At 44.8% G+C, this 25300-nt stretch overlaps 1 protein-coding gene across 4 annotated transcripts in view; it reads left to right on the top strand.

Moving 5' to 3' along the window:
- ATF6 (activating transcription factor 6) overlaps positions 1-25300 on the top strand; it is a 142576-nt gene that overhangs the window by 49216 nt on the left and 68060 nt on the right. For all 4 annotated transcript variants that reach the window (XM_084867063.1, XM_084867062.1, XM_084867064.1 and 1 more), the window contains one exon: positions 10881-11012. In XM_084867063.1, coding sequence (XP_084723189.1) covers positions 10881-11012 — 132 coding nt within the window. The remainder of the gene's footprint in view (positions 1-10880; positions 11013-25300) is intronic.

The raw sequence follows: 25300 nt of genomic DNA, 5'->3' as shown, positions 1-25300 counted from the left end.
GGAGCGAGTTTTGTCGGGGTCATGTGCAGCAACACCGACTAGTGTAAAGAGTCTGGGTTCTGATGAGTCATGCAGAGGAAGGAGAGGAGTCGCCAGTCTCCAGGGGTAATGCTTTCTGGCTTATTGCTGTGCGGTGGTGAAGGGGGCATCGAGCTGGATTTGGCACTGGGTTCCAGGATCGGGCACTCTGGGTGGCCTGAAACTGGGACTCAAATGCGCAGAACCCTCTTCTCATGTGGAACTCATTGGGGTGGATTCTGTGAGTATTAATCCTGTTTTACCCTTGAAGAAACTGAAATATAATCCAGGTCTCCCTTAAAAACTAACCTGAAAAACCGCCTTCTCTGGAAACCAGGAAGAGTTTTCCTTCTCCCTCTCTGTAAGAAGCCCGAGGACTCTGTTTTTGGCAACATGGTGGCTAGATATGCAGAGCAGCCCTGCAGCGCAGCCCACCAGGAGGCCCGGGCCGGGGCGGGTCAGAGCTTGTGCCTGCGCGGGAGACGGGGAAGGGCTGCTTGGAGGCCAGAGCAGGAAGGCCACGTGAGCCCGACGGTGAGCTTGCACTGCAGGCGGTGCTCATCTTTCAGGGGTTTCCTGACCCTTTGGCCTAGAGTCCGGCGACAGGAAAGAAAGCTCTCGAACCAACAAGGTAGGAAGTCACAGCTGGGCCTTTCCCCTCCTGCCCCCGATAGCTGGAGCACCCAACAAGGTGGAGAGCCCTCAGAACCCATCTGGGAGCGGCGTTGAGTAGGGTGGAATAAAGCAGGTCTCCCCCAGGAATTCGTTACCAGAAGCCTAACTCGGGCAGGTGTGAGCCTGAGTTTACACTACTGGTGTGACCCCCCAAAACAAACCAAGCCAAACATGTCGTGTAGGGGCCCCTGCCTCCTTAGGGCCGTGTTTAAAGACTTGCTGATGTCTTTGTTTGACCATTTTGGCATTAGGCAAGTTTAACTTGTGCCCCAGTCCCTGAGGACTAATGTCAATGTTAGGTTTGCTGAGATGTCCAGGCTGGTGGGGGAAGGAGCAGCATTAATTTGAGATGCCTGTAAACTATTTCTTTGTAGAAGGAAGTTGAATTAATTTAATAAAAGAGAGGGATGTAAGGGAAGAGGAAGGGAAAATAGGTTAATGCTGATGGAAAACAGAACTTCCAAAAGGTTCTATTAGCAACATAAAGTTTGACCAAGAACAAGTTGTGCTGGAAGTACTTCCTCTCTATGAAACGGGGTGATGGGGAGCTGGCTGGAGGCACAGATCTGCATACACCGGCGATCAGTTGCTTATTGTCAGCTTGTGTGCTGAGCTGTGTTAACGGTTGAGTAATGGTAGGGGCTAGACCTTTTATCACAAAAGTTGGATGTTTTATTTCCCCCAATTGTTGGGGAGGCATTTTTGGTTTCCATCCGTGGCTGTACGTTATAATCACCACGGACCCTGACAATCGCTCTCTGAGCCCCACCGATGGCATGGGCCCAGGTCCCTTGTTTTGAAGACGCTGTTTTCCTCAGGTGGCCCCGCAGTGTGTCCAGCTCTGCACTGCTACGGAGGGTGGACTTCCGTTCTTTCTATACATTGGCCCCTAGGGGAGTTGGTAGAGCACTTTCGCAGTGAATTAGAAGATAAACTGTAGGAGAAGTTTACTAGATGGCTAGATTGACACTCTGTAGGTTTGTATAACTGAGGAAGTGCCTGACCTTCGTTTGGGACGGAACAGGAGCCCAGCATGGCCTGAGCGAGGGACTTCCTCGCCGGGGCGGCCTGGGCAGGCCTTGCGCTAGGTGTCCTCACCCTGCTTTCCGGCCCTGCAGTCATCATCCTCCTGCAGACCACACAGTGGCACCCCGGAGGGTTGAAACATGCTGGTCTTAAGGCTGTGGAGAGAGGCTGGGGTTGGCTGAGCCTTCTCCTCGCTTGTTCTGGGGGAGGGGGGTGCGGCCCCCTCACCAGATCAGAGGCTTTGTGGTTTGAGACATCGGACTGGGACGGGGAAGGAGGTCACACTCTGTTTTCCTAGGAGACGATGTCAGGAGAGGTGGCCACGCAGGAGGTGGTGCTGAGTGCGATTGTCTGGAACTGGGTGGAGACGGTCTCTGTTCCGTGTCCTGTGCGTTCGTCTGCTGTCCTTGTGTCACAGGAAGAATTCCAGTTCCTATCCTGATGAGTCTGCCCCCAAATCCAGCTCAGTTCTTTTTCTTTTCGTTTGCTGAACACATTTTGCTGTATGATGTCACTATTGGCTGTGGATTAAGTCACTGTCATAACTTAAATGTCAGAATTCAAGCCATCAACTCTACTTGGTTTTGTTAAGCCAGAAATTTAAATTAAATCTAATTCATGTTCAAGGCCACCAGTACCATGCACATTATCAAGCGACATGCAGACAGCATGAAGGCAGCACGTCCGAGTGCGCGTCATCCCGCTCTAAGACAGACTGCGGCAGTCGCTCCCCTTTCCCTGTAGCCTCCGTGGATCTCCTCCTTTGTTTTAAAATGTGGCTTAGTCTACCCAGTGCAGAGCCCGGTGAATTCCTGTGGTCCGCCTTCGTGTGAGTGACCCTGGCTTTGTCACGGGTGTGCAGCGGGCTCATTGGGACAGTCCATGCCTTTGTCACCTGGAACTCGGGTGCCTTTCCCCAGACTCGAATTGCTGGGACAGAAGGAAAGGCTGTTGAATGAGGACCCTCCATCCTTGGCTAACTTCCTTCTTTGCCTTGAAAGATCAGTGTCATGCTCAGAGACGAAAGGAGATAGTGTGGGCACTTCTGCTGCCTTCTGTCTGGTGAGAGGGTCAGTGGAAACTAGGCCAGATGAGAAAACCGTTGAGTGCACGTTGGATCCTTTGATATTAAGACCACAAATCAGTTCACACCAATGGGCCGGTCTGGTTTGCTGAAGGGCGTCCCAGCGCCATGCTCAGGCCAGTGTCTGCAGCAGGGTCCCCGGGGAAGCTGCGGGCATGGCAGCGAGGGATGCCCACCTCCCGGTAAGTGGCCCCCAAGCCTGAGACGGGGAGGAGGCTGTGAGGGTGTGAAGTGTACATGCATTTGTCACACATTGCTTAAGCTTCTCGATGCTGAGCCATCAGTGCCTTTTTTTTGTCTCCAGGTTTGAGCTGTTTAGTTATTTCATTTCCCATTTGACATTATTTCAAGTGCGTCACCACAAATGTCAGCGAGCGCTGCGTGCTGTCGCTTAGCCTCCTTGTGTCTGTGTGTCCTGAACACACATGGCACCGTGTCCACTGCCGGCGGGTCACTGGCCATGGCCTCCGCGAGCTGCTGCGAGGGAAGCACCTGTGTCCTTTCTCCAGCTTCTCAGAAAGAGCTCACATGCCATCATTTTTCTTTCCCGATTTTTGTGTGAATTTAAAAATGAGAGATAAATGGAAAACGAACAGGAAAAGAAGACAAATAGAAGGGAAGATATGCAGACTACTGTTCATGATCATGGTGCTTATTATTGACACTTGTGCTCTAGAATGATGCAGGTTGGCTGTGTGTTGGTGCCATCTGTTGGTAATGGTGATGATTTTGTGTGTTGGTTTTGGTAAGCTATTGATCAAACTCTTATTATGCATCTATTGGGTCGGCAGCTAAGTAATTGCGGGTTTCACACATATATGGCTTCAGTTGAATTTTTAGTTTGCAGACGTAGTACAAATGTAAAACACATTTTGTTATTTGATAGTTGGCTATTCAGCTGTTAATCAGTAAAAAAAGTTTTTTGATCTGTTTTGTAGTTTTCGTTTGGCGTTCGTTGAAAAATGGAAAATCAAAAGGAACATTTTCGTCATATTTTGCTTTTTTATTTCCGCAAAGGGAAAACGCATCGCAAGCTCATAAAAAGTTATGTGCTGTTTATGGTGACAAAGCCTTAAAAGAACGGCAGTGTCAAAATTGGTTTGCCAAATTTCGTTCTGGTGATTTTTCACTAAAAGATGAAAAACGCTCTGGTCGTCCAGTTGAAGTTGATGACGCCCTAATCAAAGCAATAATCAATTCAGACTGTCACAGTACAACACGTGAGATTGCAGAGAAGCTTCATGTATCACATACATGCATTGAAAATCACTTAAAACAACTTAGCTATGTTCAAAAACTCGATACATGGGTTCCTCACGAACTGAAAGAATCACAGTTAACGCAACGCATTAGCAGCTGCAATTTGCTAAAGAAACGTTATGAAAATGATCCATTTTTAAAACGACTGATAACTGGTGATGAAAAATGGGTTGTTTACAACAATATCAAGCGGAAAAGATCGTGGAGCAGGCCAGGTGAACCAACTCAAACAACATCAAAAGCTGATATTCATCAAAAGAAGGTTTTGTTATCAGTTTGGTGGGATTACAAAGGAATTGTCTACTTTGAACTCTTACCACCCAACCGAACGATCAATTCTGATGTCTACATTGAACAACTAACGAAATTAAACAATGCAGTTGAAGAAAAGCGGCCCGAATTGACAAATCGAAAAGGTGTTGTATTCCATCATGACAATGCAAGGCCACACACATCTTTGGTCACTCGGCAAAAATTAATGGAGCTTGGTTGGGATGTTTTGCCACATCCACCATATAGTCCTGACCTTGCACCATCTGATTACTTTTTGTTTCGATCTTTACAAAACTCCTTGAATGGTAAAAATTTCAATAATGATGATGATGTCAAATCGTACCTGATTCAGTTTTTTGCTAATAAAAACCAGAAGTTTTTTGAACGTGGGATTATGATGCTGCCTGAAAGATGGCAAAAGGTCATTGATCAAAATGGGCAATACATTACAGAATAAAGTTATTTAGTTCCATGAAAAAATTGTCTTTGATTTTCTTTAAAAAATCCGCAATTACTTAGCTGCCGACCCAATAGTACTAATCTGTGGACTTTATAGGAACAGTTTCTCCCAGGACTAGAAGGGGAGCGTGACCGTGCCCACGCTGTATTCAGGCTCTGAGGTCACGGTGGTGTGGCAGAGCCCGGATTGAGTCACAGTTGGTCTGTGGAGCCCCCGCCTTAGCCCCTGATAGAACAGCAGCTACTCGCCACGGGAGCTGGTATTTACAGACAGAGGAGTTAGGGCAAGAATCCAACGATTTTGCCCATTCCCCTAGCAGTTAGGATCGACTGGGAAATGAGAAAGCATTTATTCTGTGAATCTACTGGGTTGATGTACAGGCAGACCTTGGAGACATCGGGAGTTCAAGTCCAAACAGTGTTTGCTACCCTGCAGTTCAGTAAGTGTGCAGTCATGGTAGTATGTCTAACAAACAATGTGACGCCTTAAGTGAAAACACAGTATTGCCAAGCAACGCTGACCACCACCCAAGCCATCGGGGAGTGGGAGGCTCAGGTTGTTTCTTCTTGGGGCTTGGTGACCCTGGTGCTGGAAACGGCTGTTTAGAGCAGCGGCGCCAGCCTTTCTGACCTCACGGACCACCGGGTGGCCACCGCTGGTTAAAGGGTTGTGGGTTTATTGTTTATTTTGTTTCTGTTAATCCCCACCTGAGGATATTTTTTACATTGCATTTTAGAGATAATGAAAGGGAAGAAGGAGGGAGTTGGGGAGTGGGGAGATAAATATGGATTTGAGAGACATGTTGATTGCTTGCCTCCTGCATGTGCCCTGACTGGGGCGGAGGATTGAACCTCAACCTCTGTATGTTCCCTTGACTGGAAATTGAAGCTGAGACTGGTTGGTGTGTGGGGTGACACTAACCACTAAGCATACTGGCCAGGGCTAGAGGGTTGGTTTTTCAGTCTTTAGTTGAAGATCTACTTTTTTAGTCCTGCTTCTAGTAAATTACCCAGCATGCCGGCTGCAGACATCACCAGAGCCTCCGTGCAGAGAAGCAGCTGAGGTTTGTGGAATCCCCTGAGAGTTTTGTCTTCCCTCAGTTGCAGCGAAAAGTCACACAATTTCCCGTTCCTGGGTCCGGAGGTGGGAGGGTAATGAGATCACCATCTGTCATTTTTCAGTTTGGGGTGAGTCTTCCTAAAATAAAGATCTGGAATTTTTTCTTGGTGTGAGGTAGAATAGTACAATAAATTCATTGACTTGTTGTTAAAAAGAGTAAAACGGAATGCCTCCTATGGGCTGGGCATCCTCATTCTAGCGAGGCAGGCAGACAGCAAACTTACCACCAATAAGGGAGGCAGCTGTACACTGAGCGAAGGGATCAAGCAGGCTTACCGGGGAGGGCTGCTGGAACTCTAGTTGCCAGTAGCGATCATCGATCATCGGGAGGTAGACGTTTGGCCCAGGCAAGGCCACAGGGTGAGACGCTCCCACGGTGTGAGGGGAGGCCTTCCTGCAGCGGGAAGAGCAGGCGAGGCGGCAGGTGTGTGGCTTGTGAAGGAAGACAGCCCATGTGGCTGACAGGAGTGCGGTGCGGGGAGAGGGGGAGGTGGAGGGGGACACTGTGGAGATGACACCGGGACTCCGGTGCAGGGAGGAGTCAAGTCCAGGGGCCTCTGTCTTCGGAAGGCCTCCCAGGACAGAAGGCTGAGCCGCCGCAGGCTGAGCAGAGGAGCGTGATGGTCTGACCTCAGTCTTGCAGGCCCCGCTCTTGGCGGGTGGGAAGCCCAGCCCCCCACTCACTGCTGTGCCCTCTTTGGCCCACATGCGCCTTGGGACCTTTGAAAACCCTGTGGGATATTTGTTTCCCCGTTTTCCCCGTGAGAGGTGTGGGGTGGTTCAGAGCCACACCTGAAGCAGGCCTCTGGCTTGGCTCGTGCTCTCCTGCTCCGCTGCGTTGAGCCGGCCGGTCAGCCTCACCTGCCTCCGAGCTCACGAGCGGCCACATGCGGCTGCTCTGGGGACGAGAGCCAGTTTGCCTCTCCCCTGCGGCCGTGGCTGGACTTTGCAATTTCCTCGGCTGAACTGGTTTGCAAAGGGCGGAATCGGTTGGGTTGTGCGTGCGTGTTCTGCTCAGCTACTTGGTATTAAAATTGGATCTGAAATCATCTTAAGGATTAAATGGCTTCATAAATAATCCAAACAGTTGTTGGCTTCTAGCATTTCACAAATGAAAAAGAAAAGTAACAGTTTTCTATTGGGTCGGCAGCTAAGTAATTGCGGGTTTCACACATATATGGCTTCAGTTGAATTTTTAGGTTTGCAGACGTAGTACAAATGTAAAACACATTTTGTTATTTGATAGTTGGCTATTCAGCTGTTAATCAGTAAAAAAAGTTTTTTGATCTGTTTTGTAGTTTTCGTTTGGTGTTCGTTGAAAAATGGAAAATCAAAAGGAACATTTTCGTCATATTTTGCTTTTTTATTTCCGCAAAGGGAAAACGCATCGCAAGCTTATAAAAAGTTATGTGCTGTTTATGGTGACGAAGCCTTAAAAGAACGGCAGTGTCAAAATTGGTTTGCCAAATTTCGTTCTGGTGATTTTTCACTCAAAGATGAAAAACGCTCTGGTCGTCCAGTTGAAGTTGATGACGCCCTAATCAAAGCAATAATCAATTCAGACTGTCACAGTACAACACGTGAGATTGCAGAGAAGCTTCATGTATCACATACATGCATTGAAAATCACTTAAAACAACATGGCTATGTTCAAAAACTCGATACATGGGTTCCTCATGAACTGAAAGAATCACAGTTAACGCAATGCATTAGCAGCTGCGATTTGCTAAAGAAACGTAATGAAAATGATCCATTTTTAAAACGATTGATAACTGGCAATGAAAAATGGGTTGTTTACAACAATATCAAGCGGAAAAGATCGTGGAGCAGGCCAGGTGAACCAACTCAAACAACATCAAAAGCTGATATTCATCAAAAGAAGGTTTTGTTATCAGTTTGGTGGGATTACAAAGGAATTGTCTACTTTGAACTCTTACCACCCAACCGAACGATCAATTCTGATGTCTACATTGAACAACTAACGAAATTAAACAATGCAGTTGAAGAAAAGCGGCCCGAATTGACAAATCGAAAAGGTGTTGTATTCCATCATGACAATGCAAGGCCACACACATCTTTGGTCACTCGGCAAAAATTAATGGAGCTTGGTTGGGATGTTTTGCCACATCCACCATATAGTCCTGACCTTGCACCATCTGATTACTTTTTGTTTCGATCTTTACAAAACTCCTTGAATGGTAAAAATTTCAATAATGATGATGATGTCAAATCGTACCTGATTCAGTTTTTTGCTAATAAAAACCAGAAGTTTTTTGAACGTGGGATTATGATGCTGCCTCAAAGATGGCAAAAGGTCATTGATCAAAATGGGCAATACATTACAGAATAAAGTTATTTAGTTCCATGAAAAAATTGTCTTTGATTTTCTTTTAAAAATCCGCAATTACTTAGTTGCCGACCCAATAATACTTTTCCAGACCTTTGGGGAAATTGAAATTACTTGTGCTTTATTAATCCTTGCACTCCAGACCTGTTGGCCCATAACATGGGCAAGTTTGTTGGATGATTGTTTTGTGGCTTAAAACTGTTGTGACTCCCATGGTTTCGAGGAGTGAAGAGCAACATGTCTGGTCCTAGAGACATTCTTTTTTCCTCGTATTTATTAAAAATACTGAACAGAACCACATTTAAGCTTGTCATGAAGAGTTTGATTAGATTGCCTTGTTAGTAGTATAAACTGTCGTCAATGAATGCATGACCATTACCTTGACCTTCCTGCAATTCCGAGGCATCCCTTAGCGTTATTGGACATTTAATTTTCCCCAATTAGCAAAAGGGGATATCACATGATGTAAAAACACTCATGCCAAGAATCTAGAAGTCCACATCATCACCAGTTGTCTCATATTCTCCTGTCTGTTACTCAGATGTTAAGTTAGTGTGGCCATTTATTAGGGTTCAGGCATTTACAGCTTTTTGAGCTTGTCCTTAACTTAAGAGAAATTTCATTTCAGTACATAAAAATTACAGGGAATGGAGGCTAAATGACAAAAACAACTTAAAAAATAAGTGAAAAACTTTAAAAGATTCTTTATAAAATTTCTTGGCATATAACCTTTCCAAACTACATCCTGGGCCAATGGGTGGATAATAAAGTTGAGACTCATAGGCTGTTTGGACCCTAATTTTTGCCTGTCCATGACGCTTGCTTGTGACACTTTGTGGACTCCACAGTGAAGAGTTGTAAAGGCCATCGGGTGAGCGCTGACCCTGTGGCTGAAGAAGAGGCAGTGGCTGCAGTAGCAGGGAAGCGTCATCAGGATGACCGCGTGGGGAAGCACGGTCACTGTCAGACCAGGCAGCATCCCACTGCCTCCAGCGGGGTGGCTGCGAGTGATGCCGCCGGTCCCGTCAGGGAGTGGACCCCGCTGGCCCCGCACTCAGGCACCTGCCTGCCACAGCGCAGCTGAGAAGGATGTCCGGTCGTGATATCTTCGGAAGATCAGCCCTCAGTTCAGACCCCTGTAGGCGGGCTCTTCAGAACCTCCGAGTGTTAATAATCCTGCGCTCATTTAATTACTGGTCATCCATCCACATGCAAATGACCACTTGTGATTGTGCCTTCCTCGCATTTGGAGGCAAACGACTGTACTCTGAAGACTGTTTCTTAGGAACCACAGGCCCCAACTGCCCTCTTCCCCAGCCTCCTAGTCCTCCCCTCCTCCCTGAGCAGGTCTGGCCTCCCTCCTCCGCGCTTCCCTGTGGGTTAGAACCAGCGTGAGTTATGTGCCTGGGACTAGAATAAACTCACTACACAATAGGATACTGATGAGCCAAGTTTCCAAGCCCGCGATGAATGGTTTAGTGCAGGGGTCTTCAAACTATGGCCCGCGGGCCACATGCGGCCCACAGAGGAGTCTGATCCTGCCCGCCAGGTTTTTTGGGCAGTGAGCGCAGCCGAGGTGTTACAGTAGGAATTAGTAGTTCATATAGTCCGGCCCTCCAGCTCTCTGAGGGACCGTGATCTGGCCCCCACTTTAAAAAGTTTGAGGACCCCTGGTTTAGTGTGTTAGAAGTGTTAAAATAATTATTGCAATGTTTGAAATGTGTGTGCATGTGTATGTGTGTGTATTTGTTTGCCTCCAAATACTTAGGCCCAGCAACAGAACTTACATTGATGGATGAAAGTATTTGGGGTAGAGTGGCGACAAAGAAGTACATAGGAAATTTTATTTATTTCTTTATTTAATAATTATTTGTCCATTTATCCTCACTCGAGGATACTTTTCCCATTGCTTTTTAGAGAGAGTGGAAGAGAGGGAAGGAGGGGATGGGGGGAGAGAGAGCAAGAAGGAGGGATAGAGAGAGATCGATGTGAGAGAAACACATCGATTGCCTCCCGCACTTACCCCGACACCGGGCTATGGGATTCAACCTGCAAGTGAGATGTGTGCCCTTGACCAGGAACTGAACCCATGACCAACACTAACCATGGGCCAACACTAACCATGCCATGGTGTGAACACACTGGCAGGGCTTATCTAGGACAATAAAAATGGAAGTATTTGGTAAAATAATTTTTGTTAGCTTTATTTAATAGTCTGCTTTCTGGAATTGTGAAAGGCTAATGCATTTGGCTGTTGATGTACAGAGTACTTTCCATTTCATTTGAAGTAGCTCCTCATTGGAGAATTTCTCATTTCACTGATCTGAGTTTAGAATTTGTTTCTGTGTATGGCAACATGAGCATTGAAATGTAGAATACTGGCCTGTTTAAGCAGCCTGTAGATAAGGTACTGTCATATCTCTACAGTTCATTTTCGGAAGTGGTTTTCACATGTTCAGGGTGCTGGGCTGCAGGTCTGACCACTCAGCTTGCTGTTCTTGCTCTGTGCCCAGCATCCCGCTGTGTGCTTCAGAGCTCCCTGGAGCATGTGTGCCTGCTTTTATTTACCTCTGGTTTTGCTTTTTTTTTTTTTTTTTTTTTTTTTTTTTAACATTTAGCATGTTGGAGCAGGATTCCAGGAGAACAAATCCTAGTGTGAACCCTGCAAATCAAAGGAGGCATCTTCTCGGATTTTCCGCTCAGGAGGTGCAAGACCCACCCGACGACATCATCCGGAAAGACAGCCGCAGGTGAGAAGCATGTGTGCTGAGCCACCGAGTGAGGCTGCGCACGTCTGGCCACTGTGTGCAGTTCAGTCAGGAGAGCAGGCGGGCACAGGCCAGGCATGCATGTACTCACGGTTAAGATTGGTTCCAGGAGCAAGTTTGCTCTCTGAAACCTTTCCCTGTATTAGAATTCTCGTAGAGATGTGCTCCTAGAAGCTCGGTTTTCCTGCCCTGATACACAGTATATGTGATGCCTTTACCATACTAGAGGCCTGACGCACGAATTAATGCATGGGTGGGGTCTGACCAGCCTGCCCAATGGGGGCCCATCAGGCTGGGCTGGCCCAGAGGAGGGGCTGCGCGCAATTAGCCAGCCGGCCCTGCCGCCATCTGGGTGTTGGGGGCTGATCAGGAGCCGGGCTGCCTGGGGGTGGGAGGTCAATCAGGGCCCAGATCAGGCTGGTTGGCTTCCACAGTGTGCATCATAGCCACCAGTCATTCTGGTTGTCCTGCCTTTCCTGTATTTACATACATAACACATCTAATTGCTGCTGTATCATCTCCCCTGGATGTGATGTGATATGTGGAATGATGTGGTTAAACCTATTTTTAATGATCAAAGTCATTCACACTTGTGTATTATGATCTTTGTTGAATTTTCCTCCTTTGCTACAATTTAATACTGTCTTGGTGAATTTTCATGTAGCTTTCCAAGTAAAAGACATAATTTTATGGAAGTAGAATTTCTACGTTATGTTAACTAGAAGAAGTTAACCACTTAGTGGAGTTAGTGGACGTTTTCAGAGCTGTGAACTTCTCAGTAGCATTTCCCTGTGTTATTTGGAATTTTAATGAGAGTCAAACAGAGCCAGCAAATGGCTGACGCTTGACTGACAGCAAATGGCTGACGCTTGACGGCCATTGACCTCTCTGAGGTGATATAGGCCAAGGCCCGTAGGGAGTCCCGCTGATGTTCACTGTTTCACCCACACCACTGGCTATGATTAGTTCCATGGCCCTGCAGGCTTTCTTAGTTTAGCCTTCTTAGGAAAATGCTGATATTCATTTATCCAGGTCTCTGTGGTGTACAGCATTAATGCTGTGTATGGCGGAGGATCCGGAGAATGGTATGGTGGTCACTGTAGCACAACAGAAACGTGACAGAGGCCATGGTGTGAAACATACAACAACCCTGACACACCAATCTTAGCGACCCGTTAACGGTGGCCCAGGCATTGCTAGAGTTTCATAGTGTCTTTAACTTTACTAAGTAATCTCTCCTAGTCTGCTGCACATGCCTGCGGTTTTGAGTTCTGTTGTCTACCTTAGATACAGCAGAGTGGCATTTTAAACTTAAGGTCTTTAGGTTTGTGGGAGTTGTGCCCCTCAGGTATGTGCAGCTTGTTGATTAGATATATACTTGACGTCACAGTCAGGTGACCTTTACAAGACTTGTTTCACACCTGTCATCTGAGTTGGAGCAGGTGGCTCCCAGAAAGGCGAGCTCAGGCCACCTGTTCCACCTGCAGGTCTGGATGACTTCCAGGCGCCTGACAGCGTTCACAGTAGGACCTGAAATGCAAGCCCTCTCTGACCCCCGTCACCACTGCCCGCTCAGAGTAGGGTTCTGTAGGTCGTGGTAAAAATGAAAGAGATTATAGATTTTAACCAACTTGGGAGATTTAACTAGTTAACAGTCCAGTAAGTTGGTGTTCTTGCTTTTATCATTATAAATGCTGAATAAGAAATATCAAAAGTTTGCAAAACTTTTGAAATATGGATTTGTTTTTAATGAAATTTTAGGTGTTTTCTTTGTATTCTGCCAGGACACTTGTCTTTATTTATTTATTTGTTTGTTTGTTTGTTTGTTTTAAAGTCTTGATTGTTGAAAGTATTACATGTATGCCCCCTTTTTCCTCATTGACCCCTTCTAGCCCTCCTCTGCCCCCCGCCCCAGGCCTTCACCACCCTATTGTCTGTGTCTATGGGTTATGCATAAACATATGCATACAAGTTCTTTGGCTGATAACTTCCCACCCATCCACTCTCCCCCACCTTACCTGAGATTCCTCAGTCTGTTTATGCTTCTATGTCTCTGGATCTATATTGTTCATCAGTTTATTTTGTTCATTAGATTCCATATATGAGTGAGATCTTGTGATACTTGTCTTTGTCTGACTGGCTTATTTCCCTTAGAATAATACTCTCCAGGTCCCTCTGTGCTGTCCCAAAGGGTAAAAAACCCTTCTTCTTACTGCTGCATAGTATTCCCTGGTGTAAATGTACCACAGCTTTTTATCCACTCGTCTGCTGATGGGCCCGTGGGCTGTTTCCAGATCTCAGCTATTGTACATTGAGCAGCTATGAACATAGGGGTGCATACATTCTTTCTTATAGGTGTTTCGGGTTTCTTAGGATATATTCCTAAAAATGGGATCACTGGGTCACATGGCAGTTCCATATTTAATGTTTTGAGGAAACTCCACACTGTTTTCCATAATGGCTGCACCATAATTGCATTCCCACTAGCAGTGTACTAGGGTACCCTTTTCTCCACATCCTCACCAACACTTGTCATTTTTAGATTTGTTGATGGTAGCCATCTAACAGGTGTGAAGTGGTACCTCATTATTTTAATTTGAATCTCTCTGATGATCAGGGATTTTGAGCATTTTTTCATATGTTTCTGGACATCTGTATGTCCCCTTTGGAGAAGTGACTATTTAGATCCTCTGTCCATTTTAAAAATGGTTTGTTTATCTTCTTTTTGTTAAGTTGTATGAGTTCCTCATATATTTTAGATATTAACCCTTTATCAGATGTATCATTGCCAACTATGTTCTCCCATAGAGGGGCTTCCTTTTTGTTTTATTGATAGTTTCTTTTGCTGTGCAGAAGCTTTTCATTTTGATGTAGTCTCATTGATTTATTTTCTCCTCAATTACCTTTGCCCTAGGGCCGTGGTTGGCAAACTGTGGCTCACGAGCCACATGCGGCTCTTTGGCCCCTTGGGTGTGGCTCTTCCACAAAATACCACGGCCTGGGCGACTCTATTTTGAAGAAGTGCTTTAGAAGAAGTTTAAGTTTAAAAAATTTGGCTCTCAAAAGAAATTTCAATTGTTGTACTGTTGATATTTGGCTCTGTTTACTAATGAGTTTGCCGACCACTGGACTAGGAGATGTATCTGTAAACATATTGCTATGTGAGATGTCTGAGATTTTGCTGCCTATGGTTTCTTCTAGGATTTTTATGGTTTCCCGATTTACATTTAGGTCTTTTGTCCATTTTGAGTTTATTACTGTGTATGGGGTAAGTTGGTGATCTAGTTTCATTTTTTTGCATGTATCTGTCCAATTTTCCCAACACCATTTATTGCATTTATTGAAGAGACTGTTTTGCCTCCTCTGTCAAATATTAATTGAGCATAATAGCTGGAGTCGATTTCTGGGGTCTCTGTTCTGTTCTATTGATCTATATGACTGTTCTTGTGCCAGTACCAGGCTGTTTTGTAGTATAGCTTGATATCTGGTATTCCTCCAACTTTGTTTCCTTTCTCAATATTGCTTCAGCTATTTGGGGTCTTTTTTTGGTTCCATATAAATTTTGGAGTATTTGTCTTAGTCTTGTGAAATATGCCATTAGTATTTTAATAGGGATTGCATAAAATCTATAGATTGCCTTGGGTAGTATGGACATTTTAAAAAATTTATTATTAAAAAAAATCTTTATTGTTCAGATATTACAATTGTTTCTCCCCCCTCCCCCCATAGCTCCCCTCCACCCTCTGCCCTTACCTCCTCTCCCCTCCACCCCACCGCTGTCCTCATCCATAGGTATATAATTTTTGTCCAGTCTCTTCCTGTACCCCCCCCCCCCCGCCAGGCACCCCTTTTTCCCTGAGAATTATCAATCCCCTCCCATTCTATGCCCCTGATTCTGTTATATTCACCAGATTATTCTGTTCCTCAGATTTTTAATTCACTTGACTTTTAGATTCACTTGTTCATAGATATGTATTTGTTGTTCATAATTTTTATCTTTACGCTTTTCTTCTTTTTCCTCTTTTTAAAGAACATCTTTTAGCATTTCATATAATACTGGTTTGGTGGTGATGAACTCCTTTAGCTTTTTCTGATCTGTGAAGCTCTTTATCTGCCCTTCAATTCTGAATGATAGCTTTGCTAGGTAGAGAGTAATCTTGGTTGTAGGTTCTTGCTATTCATCACTTTGAATATTTCTTGCCACTCCTGTCTGGCCTGCATAATCGTATGGATGCTCCCTTGTAGGTAACTGTTTTTCTTTTGCTGCTTGTAAGATTCCCTCTTTGTCTTTTGCTCTTGGCATTTTAATTATGATGTGTCTTGGTGTGGTCCTCTTTGGATTCCTTTTGTTTGGGGTTCTGTGCGCTTCTTGGACTTATAAGTCTAATTCTTTCACCAGGTGGGGGAAGTTTTCTGTCATTATTTCTTCAAGTAGGTTTTCAGTGTCTTGCTCTCTCTCTTCTTCAAGCACCCCCATAATTCTGATGTTGGTTTGCTTGAAGTTGTCCCAGAGGCTCCTTACACTATCTTCAACTTTCTGGATTCTCTTTTCTTCTTGATTCTCTGGAGGAGTGTTCTTTGCCTTTAGATTTGTATTCTAAATCTTTGACTTGATTCTTGCATTCCTCTAGTCTGCTGTTGGGTCTCTGTATAATATTTTCTATTTCAGTCAGTGTATGTTTAATTTCTCATTGGTCCAATTTCTTTTTCATATCCTTGAGGGTCTCGTTAAATTGATTGGTCTTTTCTAGGAAATTCTTGAAAAACCTTATAACCGTGGTTTTGAACTCTATATCCAGTCTTTTGTTCTCCTCCATGTCTTTTGTTTGAGACCTCCTTCCTTGTCTCGGTATTTTCACTGCTTCCCTGAGTTGGTAGGGTAGTTTTGTGGGCCTGGGTGTCCTATATGGTTCAATGGGTCAGCCTCCCAATTGCCTGATGTGGACACTCTCGGTGCACCCCTTTGTGGACTGCGTGTACACCCTTGTAGTTAAGTCTTGATTGTTGTTGGTGTCACTGGGAGGAATTGACCTCCAGGCCAATTGGCTGTGAGGATCCACTGTGTCTATAATGGAAGAATTGCTGTGCTGGAGACACGTTTATGGGGGAGGACTTGTTCCCGTAGGGCTTTGGTGCTCACTGAGTCTGTCTCTTGAATGTGTCCCTTATGAGAGTAGTTGAAATCTGGTGTCATCTCCCACCGACCACTAGATATACTAATTTCCGGATCTCCAGTGGGGTGCAGGTCAGCTATTGTCTGAGACTACCCAGGAGGAGCTACAGCAATAACCACAGTTCTCTCCTCCCTGCTTGGAGCTTGGAAGCTTTGGAGCTGTCTGTACCAGGCCTCTCTGACCATGTCCCCGTGTCTCATGCCCCAGCACAGCAAACAATTATTCTTGCATGCAGCTCTGCAAGCAAGCCACTCTCACTTTCCGACCTGATGGCAGATAGTCTAGCTTCTCTCCAGAAACTGGATTTCAGAGAGATTGGGAGCTTGTCTCTCTTTGGGTTGAAGAAAGCAACGCCCTCCGCCAGCCGGAATCCGCTGCCTGCCTGTATCGCGCTCGCGCCCCTGTACCTCAGTTTTTCAGCTCTTGTGCCTGAATGCTCCTTTCTCTTTCAGTCTTGTTGAAGAGCTTCCTTTCAGAAAGTTTTCCCGTGGTTCTGGGTGATAGACTTTTTGTTTTTAGTTGTAGTTTTAAAAATGTGCGCTGCAGCAGTTTAGGTGAGTTTACCTAAGCTGCCATCTTGGATCTCTAGTATGGACATTTTAATAATGTTGATTCTACCAACCCATTAATATGGTATATTCTTCCACTTGTTTATATTTTCTTCTATCTCTTTTTTCCATATCTTGTAGTTTTCCAAGTACAAGTCTTTTTACCCTTGGTTAAGTTTATTCCTTAGTATCTTAATTTTTTTGTTGCAGTGGTAAATTGGATTGTTTATTTTCTCTTTTTGATAATCCGTTATCGGTGTATGAAAAAGTCATTGATTTTTGGGTGTTGATTTTGTATTCTGCTACATTGCCAAATTCATTTGTTAAATCTATTAGTTGTTTGATGGAATCTTTAGGGTTTCCTATGTACAATATCATGTTGTCTGTGAATAATGAGAGTTTTACTTTCTTTCCAATTTGGATGTCTTTTATTTTTTTCTTCTTGTCTGGTTGCTGTGGCTAGCACTTCTAGTACTAGCCTATATAATAAAGAGGTAATATGCAAATTGACCCTCTCACCCTCGCACAAGATGGCCGCCCCCATGTGGTCAAAGGTGGCCACTACGAAATGGCTGGCAGGGAAGGGTAGTTGTAGGTAATTAGACCAGCAGGGGAGGGCAGTTAGAGGCAACCAGTTCAGCAGTTGAGGGCAGTTGGGAGAGAACAGGCCAGCAGGGGAGGGCAGTTGGGTGCAATCGGGCCGGCAGCGGAGCAGTTCGATGTTGATCAGGTTGGCAGGGGAGTTGTTAGGGGGTGATCAGGTTGGCAGACAGGCGAGCGGTTGGGAGCCAGCAGTTCCTGATTGTGAGAAGGACGTCTGACTGCCGGTTTAGGCCTGATGCGTGTAGGATCGGGCCTAAACTGGCAGTCGGATATCCCCCGATTGGAGAGGGTGCAGGCTGGCTGAAGCACAACACCCCTGCCCCCCCCCCCCGCTCCCCCCTCTCCCCCCAGTGCACAAATTTCATGCACTGGGCCTCTAGTCCTCTATAATACAACCCTAATATTTAAATCTACTGAATGGTGGAATGACACGCACTGACCACCAGGGGGCAGATGCTCAATGCATAAGCTTCTTCCTGGTGGTTAGTGAGCTCCCATGGGGTTAGTGTTGCTCAGCCAGAAGCCTGGCTCACAGCTGCTAGTGTAGCGGCCGCGGCGGTGGGAACATCTACCTCCGCTACAGGTGGGAGGTAAGGAATGAGGGGTCCCAGACTGCAAGAGTCCCGGAGTATGAGAGGATTCTGGACTGTGAGAGGACACAGGCTGGGCTGAGGCTGCTTCTCCCTGCACCCTCCACTCCCCATTTCCCAGTTCACGGATGTAGTGTACTGGGCCTCTAGTGGTGAATACGAGTGGACATCACTGTCTTGTTCTTGTTCTTAGGGGAAATGGTTTTAGTTTTTGCCCATTGAGTGTGATGTTCGCTGTAGGTTTGTCATATATAGCTTTTATCCTGTTGAGATATGGTCCCTCTATTCCCACTTTGCTGAGAGTTTGTATCAAAATGGGTGTTGGGTTTTGTTGAATGCTTTTTCTGTGCCTATTGATATGAGCATGTGGTTTTTGTCTCTCAGTTTGTTTATGTGATGTATCACATTTATTGATTTGTGCATATTGTACCAGCATTGCCCTCCTGGAATAAATCCCACTTGGTCATGGTGTGTGATCTTTTTAATATATTGCTGGATCCGATTTGCTAATATTTTGTTGAGGATTTTAGCATCTACATTCATCAGGGATACTGTAATTCTGTTTCTTGGTAGAGTCTTCATCTGGTTTTGGAATCAGGATGATGCTGGCCTTATAAAAAGAGCTTAAAGTATTCCTTTCTCTTGGATTTTCTGGAACAGTTTGAGGAGGATAGGTGTCAGTTCTTTGGACGTTTGGTAAAACTCCCCTGTGAAGCTGTCCGGACTCGGGCTTTTGTTCACTGAGAATTTTTGATTACTGCATCTATTACATTCGTTGTTATTGGCCTATTCACGTTTTCTGCTTCTTTCTGATTCAGTTTTGGGAGGTTGCATTTTACTAGGAATTTGTGCATTTCACCCACATTGTCCAGCTTGTTGGCATACAGTTGTTCATAGTAATTTTTTCCAATTCTTTGTATTTCTGTGGTGTCCGTGGTTTCTTCTCCACTTCCATTTCTGATTTTGTTTATTTGGGTCCTCTCTCTTTGTTTCTTTATTAGTCTGGTTAACAATTCATCAATCTTATTTATCCTTTCAAAGAAGCAGCTCTTGGTTTCATGGATCTTTTTATTTTTTTATTTTTTTTATTTTTATTTTTTAAAGTCTTCTATTTAATTTATTTCTTCTCTAATCTTTATTATTTCCTTCCTTCCACTTATTCTGGGCTTTTCTTCTCTTTCTAGTTCTTTAATTTGTAGGGTTAAATAATTTTTTATTTTTTTTTTAGATTGGCCTGTAGTGCCCTCTTAGGACTGCTTTTGTTGGGTCCCAGATATCTTGGGTTGTTATGTATTCATTTTCATTTGTTTCCAGGAAATTTCTTTCTTTTTTGATCTCATTGGTAATCTATCATCTATAATAATAAAAGCATGATATGCTATTTAGACCTGACATCCTTCTAGACGACCTTCCGGATGAAGCTGGGACTGCGAGGGAAGCCTGGGTCCAGGGTGATGGAGGGAAGCTCGGGTCCTGGGTGCCAGAGGGAAGCCAGTGCCAGCAGTCAGGGGAAGGAAGGCCTACTCTTGCACAAATTTCATGCATCTGGCCTCTGGTTGTTTAATAACATGCCATTTAGCCTCCATGAGTTTGAATGTTTTGGGGTGTTTTTACTGTAGTTGACTTCTAATTTCATTTCACTGTGATCTGAGAAGATGCTTGATATGACTTTAATCTTCTTGAATTTGTAGAGACTTGTTTTATGTCGTAACATGTAGTCTATCTTTGAGAATGTTCCATGTACACTTGGGAAGAATGTATATTCTGCAGCTTTGGGGTGAAATGTTCTATAAATGTCAATTAAATCCACCTGAAAATGTGTCATTTAGAGTTATTATTTCCTTTTTACATTTTGTCTGGAAGATCTATCCAGTGAAGTCAGTGGGGGTTAAAGTCCCCTACTATTGTATTGTTGTCTATCTCTCCCTTAAAGTCCTCTAGAACAGTGTTTCCCAACCTTCTCTCATGATGAGAATCACCTGGTGGAGTTGTTAAAACACAGATTCCTGAATCCCAACTAAGAAGTGCTAAACTAGAATTTTTGAGAACATATAGGTAAAATTGCATATCTAACTTAGTGCTCTGTATATAACATCTGTGTTAGAGCGCTAGTTAAGTATACAATTTTACCTATATGTTCCCAAAAATTCTAGTTTAGCACTTCTTAGTTGGGATTCAGGAATCTGTGTTTTAACAACTCCACCAGGTGATTCTCATCATGAGAGAAGGTTGGGAAACACTGCTCTAGAAGTTTGTTTTTTTAAAAAAATATATGTATCTTTAGGTGCTCTTATATTGGGTACATATATGTTTACCAGGGTTATATCCTCTTATTAGATTGATCCCTTTAGTTTTATGTAGTGACTTTTGTTTTCTGTTGTGATGGCCTTCATTTTGAAGTCTATTTGTTGGATATGAATATTGCTACCCCAGCTATATTTTTGTTTCTATTCGCATGGATAATTTGTTTCATACCTTTACTTTCATCCTGTGAGTCTTTTGTTCTGAGGTGGGTCTCTTGTAGACAGCATATGGTTAGGTCATGTTTTTGTATCCATTCAGCTACCCTATGTTTTTTGATTGGAGCATTTACATTTAAGGTTATTGTTGACTAGAAGCCCGATACACGAAATTTGTGCACTGGGAAGGGGGGTCCCTGTGGGAGCGCACTGATCGCCAGGGGAAAGCTCCTGCATTGAGCATCTGCCCCCTGGTGATCATTGTGTGTCATAGCGACTGGTTGTCCTGCTGTTCTGTCGATTTACATGTTAACCTTTATTATATAGGATAGGTACTTATTTATTGCCATTTTAATTCTGTGTGCCTATGTTTCTCTACTGCTTCTCATTACAGCAGTCTCTTTAGCGTTTCTTGTAATGCTGGCTTGGTGGTGATGAACTCTTTTAGTGTTTTTTTTTTTTTTGTTTTGTTTTTTTTTGTTTTGTTTTTGCCTGGGAAGCTGTTTATTTCACCACCTATTTTGAGTGATAGTTTTGCTGGATATGGTAATCTTGGTCTCAGATCCTTGATTTCCATTACCTTGAGTATTTCATGCCATTCCCTTCTGGCCTGTAGAGTTTCTGATGAGAAATCAGCTGATAGCCTTATGGGAGCTCCTTTGTAGGTAACAGTTTGCTTTTTTCTTGCTGCCTTTAAGATTCTCTCTTTGCCTTTAATTTTTGGCATTTTAATGATGATGTGTTGGGGCGTGGGCCTGTTTGGGTTCTTCTTGCTCGGAACTCTCTGTGCCTCCTGAACTTGTGTGACATTTTCCTCCTCCAGGTTAGGGAAGTTATCTGCCATTATTTCTTCAAACATGTTCTCTTCTGGCTATCCTATAATGCCAGTAATTTTACATTGCACATTGTCCTATAGTCCCCTTAGTTGTATTCCTGTTTTTTAATTGATTTTTTCCTTTTGGTTTTCTGGATGTGTGATTTTTTTTCTACCCATCTTGTAATTTACTGATCCAATCCTCAGCTTCCCCTAATCTGCTGTGTATCCCTTCCATTGTCCTTTTTATTCACGCTGTGTCATTCTTCATACTTATCAACACTTTTCTCATTCTATTTAGCATCTTTGTCATCATTATTCTGAACTGTATGTCTGATAAACTTTTAGTTTCCACTTCATTTAGCTCTTCTTCTGGAGAATTCTGTTGTTCTTTCATTTGGGGCTTATTTGTCTCCCCATTTTGGCTGCCTTTTGGGCTTGTGAAGATGTATTAGGTAGATCTACTGCACCTTCCAACCTCTAGTGCACTGCTGTGTCAGGTGCTGTTTCTGACTTAGGCAAAGATCAGGCAATGACTCAAAATTTCCAGTCAGATTGTATTATATTCTGTCTTGAGTAGCTGAAAGTAATTGTTCACAGGTGGAATGTGAGGTTTTCCAATAGGGTGGGGCAATTGCTTCTGCCTGGGTGTGTGTGTGCGGGGAGGCTAATTGTTATTTTCAGTCTCTTAATGAGCCTCAGAAACTCCACAGGTTGTGGCAAGGGATTTTCCAATAGAGTGGGCAACTGTCTTACCTCCGGGCAAAAACCACCTGGACAGTAAAGCTCTTCCTGAGAGAGTTGACCTCTGCTCTGTGATGGAACAGCTTAGCACAGGAAACCGGGGTGTTTTTCCTCTGAGCTCTACACCAGCAATCTCCAACCCTGGCTTCTGCTCAGAGAGCTCCAGTCCACTCTGCCCTCCTTCTGCTGGAGCCCAGGGTGAGTGGCTGCATTGGAAATTTTGTGCATTGGCTCTTTAAGAGACTGCCTGAATTTCTAACCATCTCTTCCTGGCAGACAGCAAGCAACCCTACCGCTTTTCACAGCCAGATGTTATGTGGCCAACTTTCTCAGTTTTGGTGCTCTCTGCTGGGGGGCTCAGCTTGGGGGTTACACCCCAGAGTTCTCAGTGGCAACCCTTCACGGCTGAGATGTCCCTCTGGGACTTGAGCTGCTCTCTGTGGGAGCCCAGCCAGCCCTTTCACGCCTCTGCCCCTCCTACCAATGTGTTTCCTCTTACAGTCCTTGGTATCAGGGTTCTCTCCAACTTTCAGTTGATTGTTCAGGATTTTTTTTTTTTTTGTATTTTAGTTGTAATTTCAATTTGATCTTGGGAGCATGTCTATGTATCCACTTACACTGCCACCATTTTCAATCTCTATTTATTTCTTAGTGCAGCTTATTTCATAATATGTGTTTTTTAGAAGCATTATGAGAACTGGTTCAAATAAAAAAGTAGACTCCTCCCTTCATTTATAATAAATATTGTATTTGCCTGTCATTTAATAGTTAGCTGCATATGTTGTTTCAATCTTAGAAATGTTTGGTGCCTTGTTTGGAGTGGCTTAGTGGTTAGAACCAGGAGGTCTTGGATTCAATTCCTGGTCAAGGGTACATACCTGCATTGCAGGTCTCATCCCTTCCCCCTCATGGGCACATGTGGGAGGCAACCAATCAGTGTGTCTCTGTCACATCAGTGTTTCTCTCCCTCCCCTCCCTCCCCCCCTCTCCCCATCTTCCCTTCCTTCCATTCTCTCTAAAAATCAGTGTGTGTGGGGGGGGTGGTGGTGGTGGTGGGGTGGGGTGGGAGAATCCTCCTTCCTTGGATCAAGGTTAGGAAAAAAATATGTGGTATAGAATAAGGTGACCATAAGATTGTCACCCAAATTAGGACACTTTTTAGAATGAAAGATAACGCTAGTAATAATTATGCCAGGACATTGGGGTCCCGTCAGGACTGTCTTGGGTAAACGAGAAAGGACTGTCCCCAATAGAAGGCTTTAGCCAGGACCTTCCCTGACTCGAGGAATTCTGTTTGCACTACCCTTGACTCTGGAGCTTCATTTACTAAGATTTTACCATCGAGTGGTTCGCCAGCCGCCTGGAGCTCGGGCCACTTCAGGGTGGTGTGGACCTAATTGTCTCCAGATGGACGCTGGCTGAGTGTCTCTTTTCCTCCCCTTCAGCTCCACCCAGACTCTTTCCTGGTATTTCTTCTGTTGGATTTTTCTTTCTTTTCCAAAGAATATTTTGGCTGATAGAACAAAGCCAGTCAGCACAGATGTGCAGAAATCATTACTAGAGTTTATCACATGGAAATACAATTATAAATCAGAAATGTATTTTCCAAACTGTTTTGGACTTTTCTGATGGACGACAGCATCTGTACTTCTGTCAGTGTGCAGACCTGGTTTCGGAAATAACTCCCATGTGACGGCTCTTTGTTCTGGTTGTCCGTGTGGCAGACAGCTTCTGCTGGTGTTCGGGATTTACCACGTCCGAGGCAGACTTTTCTTCTCCCTCCACCATTGAATTTAGGCCGGTCACCTTTGTGAGCGCCGTCATTGCCTGTGTAGACACTGTTTCATTCCAAACAACCACCGACGGCGGGAGAAAGGCCGTGGGTCATGTTGCAGGAAGACTACCTTAAGTTACTTTTCCACTTGGCCAAGTATTTCTCTCCGGGGGCCGGCAACCCAGTGTTGCCAAAGCCAGTGGAAACTTGTTCGGTCTTCCCTCTGCACTCGGCGTGGGCCCTCCTTCCTGGAGACGTGTGCTCTGCTGCATGTTCGAGTTCCAGTCTCTTCGCAGCCCCTCCTCTGTCCAGGCCCTCGGTGTTGGCTGGGAGCCCTTCTGTCTTTTTTCTGCCTGGCGCCTGTCTACCACCTCGCACCCAGTCCAGGCCTCTGGGTCCCCTCCCAGATGGGCTTCCCTCCTTGCTTCCGAGGGTGGCAATTTCCACTTCTCCGTGTTAGCCTTGCAGAGTGTGCACACGCAGGTGGACTCGACCCTCTCCATGCTCTGCCGCCAGCCATCCTGCAGCGGAAACTCTGACTCCTCCCTTTCGCAAGTACTGTCAGTAGTTTCCAGAAATTTCCTTGCCGGGCACCTGCCTTCACCTCCTATGCCACTCTCAATATCTTCCTCAGCCCCCCTGGCTCACCCAGTTCTCTGCTTTCGGGCCCCCAGCCCCCTGTCTCCGTCAAATCCGTTGGATATAGTGATGAGGAGATGACATAAATGGGAAGAAATCCCTTTAGTGGGTTCTCATTAGGTCAGCAATTCCTTATCTCATGTGCCTCCCTTGCCTGCTCAGTTCCTGGGGGTGAGCGTCTCCTTCACTTCCTTCACCTCGCCTCCTCCCCCCGCAGGTGCTTCCTCTCCTCCGGCGTGTTCTCTACAGGAGATGCTGCCACGGTCTCCTTCCACTGTCTCCTTCCATCCCAGCGCTTGCATGTTTGTTTCCTTGTATCTGGCCGTCTTCCACATCAAGGTCTTGAGGACTGAGATCCCATTTCTCATGTTTCCAGTTGGATTCCTAGCACCCAGCACTGTGCCTGGCACAGAGCTGGTATTCAGCAAACATTTGTGGAATGAATTAATGAAAAGTATGAATTTAGCCATGTCCAATTTTGTGTTAATATTTTTTCTTTCTTGGTTTTAGCATATCTAATTTTCTAAATCCAGAGCATCATATGTAGAGAAACTCCAGGAGATCTAAGATTTCTTAGTGAGGAAGGTTTAAAGAGCAAACTGAGGAGTGATGTGCCAGTTCTGGTTCTCTCTTCACCATGGGCTCTGCTTCACGTATGAAGCAGAGCCCACAGTGCCCTGGGTATGAATGCATAAGGCGAAGATCAGGGTGACCCTCAAGGAAGTCTTCTTTTTAAGCTAATGGAACAGCTGGTTAACGTTACCCTCGTGATTATCAGCGATTCAGATTCTTCTTGTGTTCAGTTTTCTCCTGAACACAAGTATGTTGTGTACCCTTCCTCACCACACAGTTTTAGGGAGACTGTTCAGTTTTATGGTCACAAGGTTGTGAGTGACCACAGAACTTTAGTCCTGGTACATGCTGC

Source organism: Pipistrellus hanaki (assembly GCF_964339955.1).
Source record: "Pipistrellus hanaki genome assembly, chromosome: 18".
Classification (NCBI taxonomy): domain Eukaryota; kingdom Metazoa; phylum Chordata; class Mammalia; order Chiroptera; family Vespertilionidae; genus Pipistrellus; species Pipistrellus hanaki.
The sequence above is the reverse complement of the archived record's forward strand: the minus strand, read 5'-3'. Positions and strand labels throughout refer to the sequence as shown.